The sequence below is a fragment of the Capsicum annuum genome, chromosome 12 (assembly GCF_002878395.1).
Source record: "Capsicum annuum cultivar UCD-10X-F1 chromosome 12, UCD10Xv1.1, whole genome shotgun sequence".
In the NCBI taxonomy this organism is placed as follows: Eukaryota; Viridiplantae; Streptophyta; class Magnoliopsida; order Solanales; family Solanaceae; genus Capsicum; species Capsicum annuum.
Genome location: NC_061122.1, coordinates 19333952 through 19339951, shown reverse-complemented (window position 1 = coordinate 19339951; position 6000 = coordinate 19333952). Strand labels below are relative to the sequence as shown.

At 36.4% G+C, this 6000-nt stretch overlaps 2 protein-coding genes across 5 annotated transcripts in view; one reads left to right on the top strand and one right to left on the bottom strand.

The window, feature by feature from the left end:
* The window catches only part of LOC124889318 (histidine-containing phosphotransfer protein 1-like), a 33828-nt gene that overhangs the window by 8057 nt on the left and 19771 nt on the right, over positions 1–6000 (bottom strand). The gene's annotated exons all lie outside the window — the stretch shown is intronic.
* LOC107851549 (late embryogenesis abundant protein 46) overlaps positions 1–6000 on the top strand; it is a 32396-nt gene that overhangs the window by 10031 nt on the left and 16365 nt on the right. The window contains exon 3 of one of the 4 annotated variants that reach the window (XM_047400832.1): positions 1065–1377. The exons of the other annotated variants lie outside the window; for them this stretch is intronic. Within the exon in view, the coding sequence (XP_047256788.1) occupies positions 1065–1233 (169 nt within the window). The 3' untranslated portion in view covers positions 1234–1377. Of the gene's footprint in view, positions 1–1064; positions 1378–6000 lie in introns of those variants that run through there. 4 annotated transcript variants of the gene reach the window in all.

Here is a 6000-nt window from a genome sequence, read left to right as displayed (position 1 = left end):
ATTAGGGTTTCAAAATAAAAACCCAAATAGTTCAAGATTCGACCGTAGGTTTTCGAAGATAATTACATATTTGGAATCACCAATCCACAAGCTTCAAGAAACATCTAGTATCTTCGGAAATAGAGGTACGTGGAGTTATCCAAAAATCTCATGGGTGTAGTCTTTATGAACTTGCATGCTTTTAAATTTGGGTTTTCAATCAAATGCTAATATCTTGCTTTCAATATGATTTCTAAGTCATTTTCTTTATGTCATGGGAATTGTTTGTCTATATACTTCAATGGTTGAAAATCATGTATATGTGATTTGAGATTTTCCATGAAAGTTGATAAATATGAATGATAAATTGTTTACAAATTCCCATGACAATGTTTCGATACTCCATATTATATTGTGATCAACAAAAGAGAGCATGAATTTGAAATAAATATTGTTCACCACTTGTAAATGATGAAGCACCTTGGTTTTTACATGATTATGCATATGTGGATGTGATATTAATGACTTGCAAGTCGGGTATGACGATACCCTACAGAATACGATACGTGATTGAATTAAATGAAATTTGAATGCATTGATTTTACATGAGAAAGGTGGATGCCCGAAGAAGGCGTTTGAGACACAAGGGCTCATCGCTAGAATAACGTGTTTGCCGACACGGAATATTGGTACCAGGCTAAGCGATATGTGTACTTGACTTCATGTCATTCCCAAATTGCGACTATAGATAGGAGCTGGAGCCAAGTGATCTTGGGCACTACCATTGGGTCGAGACACCATGTTGTGTGGTCTTGAGTGTCTCTCCCTCACTTATACTCTAATCTCGGCGGCAATCGGGGTTTGACAGTTGGTGTAAATTATGTAGGGTATTCCATCTAGCTCAGTTGCATTTCATTATTGTTGAGAAAAACTATTGCATTACACACATGTGTTTTCAAATGATTTGATACGAAATTGCTTTATAATGGCTCTCAACTATACTTTGTAAAAATATTATGTTTTGTTTTGATATCTCTGCGTGCCAGTGCTTTTGTGATGACCCCCTCCCCTCTCTAACCTCCCAGGTTCAGAGGCCCAGTCTTGGGGTTAAGAGAATCAGTAGATCATTCAGATAGAGTTGCAAAGACAAGTGGTGAGCCTTCTATGTTTCGGAAGGTCTTATGTCCTGCAGTCCTTTTATCTTATATTCAGTTTTGGGGGTCTGCTGGGGGCTTTGTCCCAGTTTTCACATAGACATTGTTTCAGTCATGTAGTAGAGATTTCGCAGACGGTTTTAGAGATGTTGATTTAGATTGTGGGACACTATTCCCCATTTTCATTTTCATATGATTCTTGACCATGTTTTCATTATATTGTGTTTCTTCTGCATTACTTTGATCATATGAATTAGGTGCATGATTATCAGACAGATAGAGGTGTTTCGGGCCTCAATGGTTTGAAATACTCGTCACGGCCAGGCCCTGATTCGGGTCGTGACAAACTTGGTATCAAAGCACGATCCATGGTTCCAGGGTGTCTGCGAAATCACGTTGAGTAGAGTCTTGTTTATGGGTATGTAGCGCGCCACACTTATAAGCAGGAGGCTACTAGGCATTTAGGAATGTCTCTTTCTTCATGTTCTAGTTCATGTTCTAGTTCGTGCAATAGAGTCAGAATGTTCCTCTTTCATGCTCTAATTCATGCTATGGTGTCACCCATATGAAAGTAAAGTTATCCCAAATTCTTTCCTTACCCTGATGTTCTCAGACATGTCCCATTATTGGGCTGATTCAAGTGCAAAAAGTTTAGAATATACATGATATAGTCCTTTCCGATTGAGTCCTATAAGATTTTAAAAATTGTGCATAGACTCAATAGGAGTCTGTTAGTGCATCAATATATGTTGATTCTGATGTAAATATTGATCTTGATGGAATTGTGCATTCCAACTTAAGGTATTATGTATCTTGTCCCTCTCAAAATCTTGTTACAGATGTGGACAATGTATAGCAGAATGTTGGAACTATATTTCTACCCGAATAGTAGCATAAGTTAAAGTGCTGTTGTCATGACCTATTGGTAATGATATTGGACCAAGAAGTTGGTGATGTAAAGTCACAAAGTTAGAAGTCAGAGTGAGGGTGGTTTTGTGTAAATGAATATTTCAGTTGAATAACCGATGTTTGAGGATGATTTACCCCTTTATAGTGATAAATCAATGTGGTAGCTATCAGCGTGTGTGAATGGTATGGTAGTCCATGGAGGAAGTGTTTTACTCAGATTTTTATTTATACAGAATAATATGTATATTCTTAGACCATTAAATATTATGTGTCAATTTTCTATTCCTTGTAATATGTAATCTTGTTATCATGATGTTTTTGGAAAAAAATAAATTTTTTTTAAGTTTAGTGAAGCTGTGTAGGGCTCTTTCGATTCACTAGCATAGTTGCATTGTCATCCATCTCATTTTCTTGTTCAAAATACAAAACCAAAGTCTAGTGAAGCCGTGTGAGGCCTGTTTCGATTCACTAGCAACTTGTTGTCCAACTTGTTGTTCTTTTATTGGTTTAATATATGTATGGCTGAATCTGTTTGCATGAGATTGAGTTGGTAAAGAGGTAATTCGTCCCTGTAAGTTAGTTTAGTATAAGGTAGAGAAGGAGTTGTTAGTCAGGGTGATTTGTTGGTTGCTTGAATGTGAAAATAGCTATAGTAGCGAGTAAGTTATGATTATAGACTCATGGTTGTTTGAGGAATTTGAAGGCAGTCTAAATGTATGATTGAGTGAGTAAGTATGAGGTGAGAAATCCATATAAGTAGAAAAGATTGTATGGGGTTATAATATAGGATTAAGGTTGATCATGTCTATTATGTGACCTTACCCCTTGACCTTCTTTTATTGGTAGTTGTAAACTAGTACTACTTATGAGAAGGTATATAGCAGATTTTGAAGTATTTGGGATAGAATGTTCCAATTTGATGGATTAGTATATTATGTTGCCTTTGTCATTGGTGGTAGATGATTGATGCTAGACCATTGGATTGAATCTAATGTAGGATGTGGATGTAAGAATAGTGACATGAGATTAATGATGTATGTTTGTGGGAATAAATATTAGTAGGCTTGATGTGTTGAAATAGTATGTGCTAATGAGTTATGATAAGGAAGACCATAAGGTCAAGGTCGATTATTGTTGTTATGAAGTTCTAGTGTACTAGTGTTTCTTGATGTTTATTTCATGGTTTCCAAGTGAGAATCATGCGTAAGGTTGGGTTGTAAAATCACGTTTAGCACTAGAGCGATGATTTCTTGATCAATGATGTTAGTTATATGAAAGTGATCTAATAGGTTTGAACGGTGTATGAAATGGCTTAAGTTTAAATTGATTCGTAATGAAGTATAATGTTGTAGGTATGGTGTAGATGTATGCCAAGGTGATATGAGGTTGCGGCATATTTTTCTAAGACTATTACATAATTTGTGTGGCTAGTGGTACCATTGAATTGTTAAGTGGAGAAAGACTAGTTAGATGGTATGTGGTGATCTAAATAGCCATGTTAAGTGTTAGAATCTAAGTTTGAGTTTTGAAGGTTGAACCGATAGAAATAAGTGTGCAAGCATTATACTATGACTATTGGGGCTATCGAAATATAGAGTATCTCAGAAGGTAGTATTAGCAGTGGGCTTTCCACTTTCATGTGTGGTATTTCGGGTTAAATTTCTATTTAATTATGTGTATTGTTGTATTCCAAACCCCAGAGTGCGGTGAATGTAGTTCATCTTAGAGTCTAGTAATAAGGGATCTTTTGAACTTAATATGATAGCTTAAAGCCAAAGGGGAGATGATAGAACGAATAATCAAGTCAGGCTCTCAGATTCTAGTAGTGATGTCATGATGATATAGAATTTTAGAAAGTGAGGGTGAGACTCAACCCATTCTTATCTTAGTATTTTTCCGTGATCCCAATGCCTACTCAAGCTTTATGTTTCAGTTCCGTGATCACAGTTCGTGATTCCTGTATATGACAGAGAGTCACGTACTCTTCCAGTTCCAAGATAATGAGTTCTAGTTCATTCAAGTAGTCGGAATCACATTCCTTATGTTAGGAACTCTAGTTGAGGTCATGCAACTCATGACGCATGTACTCACTTTTTATAGTGTGCTCAGTCCCGTATAAAAATCTTCTCATGCTTCAGGGTCTTATGTTTTAACCTTTTAGTGACCCTCCCTATGCAATGATAGTGGTGATGATGTAAATGCTTTTGTTGATGGAAGATCATAGTACGTCTGTTTAGATAAGGCCATAAGTATGAAGTAAGATTTGGGGCCAATCTTTGATACATGAGATGGTTAGTGGAAAAGTTTGTGTGTATGTTTTAGGGTAGCGCGTGGGAGTTATATTGACAATAGTTTAGAAACTATGTGAAGTATGTATTTATGGGTGGTTTCCTTGAAGTAAACATGTGGTTATAAAATAGGCTTGAATGACGTTTTGGGATTGTAGTGGAAGGTCGCAATATGCAATAACGACTTCATATTAAGAGTTCAGAGTAGTCATTGAAGTGGTAAGGCATGTTATACTTAGGATGTGATCTTTAAAGGAGATATAGAAGGTGGCATCATATGGTTTAGAATAATAGCATGGTCTGGCATGTTGTATTTTTTTTGTGACTTAAGAGTTAGGCTTGATCACGGCGAAGGGATTAAGTTATTTCCGACATTAGTAGAAAGATTTGTAAATGCTCATATGAGAATTTTAAGCTGAGTTGAATGAATATGATATCTATAGGGAATAGTATAGTTAAGGGATATTCGGGAAGTGTAAGTAAGAAGTTGTATTGCCAAAGGTCTGAAAATTCTATCCTAATTTAGGAGTTATATGTCTATATTCCAGACTGCAGAGTAGTGTCAATGTTGTGATTTCCTCAGTGGGATGTTTTGTGTAATCCATACCCAAGATTCATGGTTCCCTATTATTGCTAGAGCTTCCTTAGAGAGAGTGTTGAAGAGAATACTCCAATTAAGTATGAGGGTGTAGTATAATTCAGTCTGTATGGCCAATAAGTCAGTTTAGCAGTCAGATTCGCATGACTTGTTTTCTCGTCTTTGCACTTATTCATGCTACTCGAAATCTCAGACGTGCTACTATTCCAAGATAGAGTATACTAGTAATTACGAGTATAGATCAGTTCATGTGTCATGCATTAGATTCAGATTCCAGGGTTCAGTTATGATTCAATTCATAGGTGCCCTGTGCATCGCCTCAGTTCCCCGAATATCTTAGTGAATTGAGCATTTATAGATGGACATAGGATCCTAAGGGGGAGATACCTCATTCAGTTGCATGGATAGATTCTTATTACAAGCCTCACACAAGTTATCATTGCGAAATCAGTCATACATTCATACGTTAGTCCAGTCAGATATGCATGCATTAGAAATGCATGTTCAATAGAAAAAGTTCAGCTTATCAATGTATTCAGTCCTGCGTTCATGAGAACAACTCAGTCACAGATCCATGCATCAGATATGCATGTTTATTATGAGAATTCATCTTATGAATAGCTTCAGTCGTGTATTCCATTCATCAGATATGCGTGTCTAATATAAGAATTCAGAATATCAGTAGTTCCAGCCATATGGTCATGTTTCATATCAGTGTATTTTTTATTAGAGGAGGACATTATTCCATATATTTAAGGCTTTAACAAGTTCCTACCCATCATTCGAGGATGAATGATCCCAAAAGGGAGATAATGTAACACCCCGTAAAAGTCGTGCATGGATTAGCCTTTAATAGAGTGCCCTTAGACTTAAAAACTTGAAAATTTTTCTAAGTGTAATGAGGACTTGGAGTCTTTTTAGCTGGCAATCTTCGGGATACAACTTTTCAACCTTCCCGACATCCGTTTTTAGATTTTAAACTTGCGTTATGATCGGGAAAGCTCATAGTACATCTCGGATAAGTTTCGAAATTTTTCGAAACGCATAAGGCTGCGTTTGGATTTCAAAACAG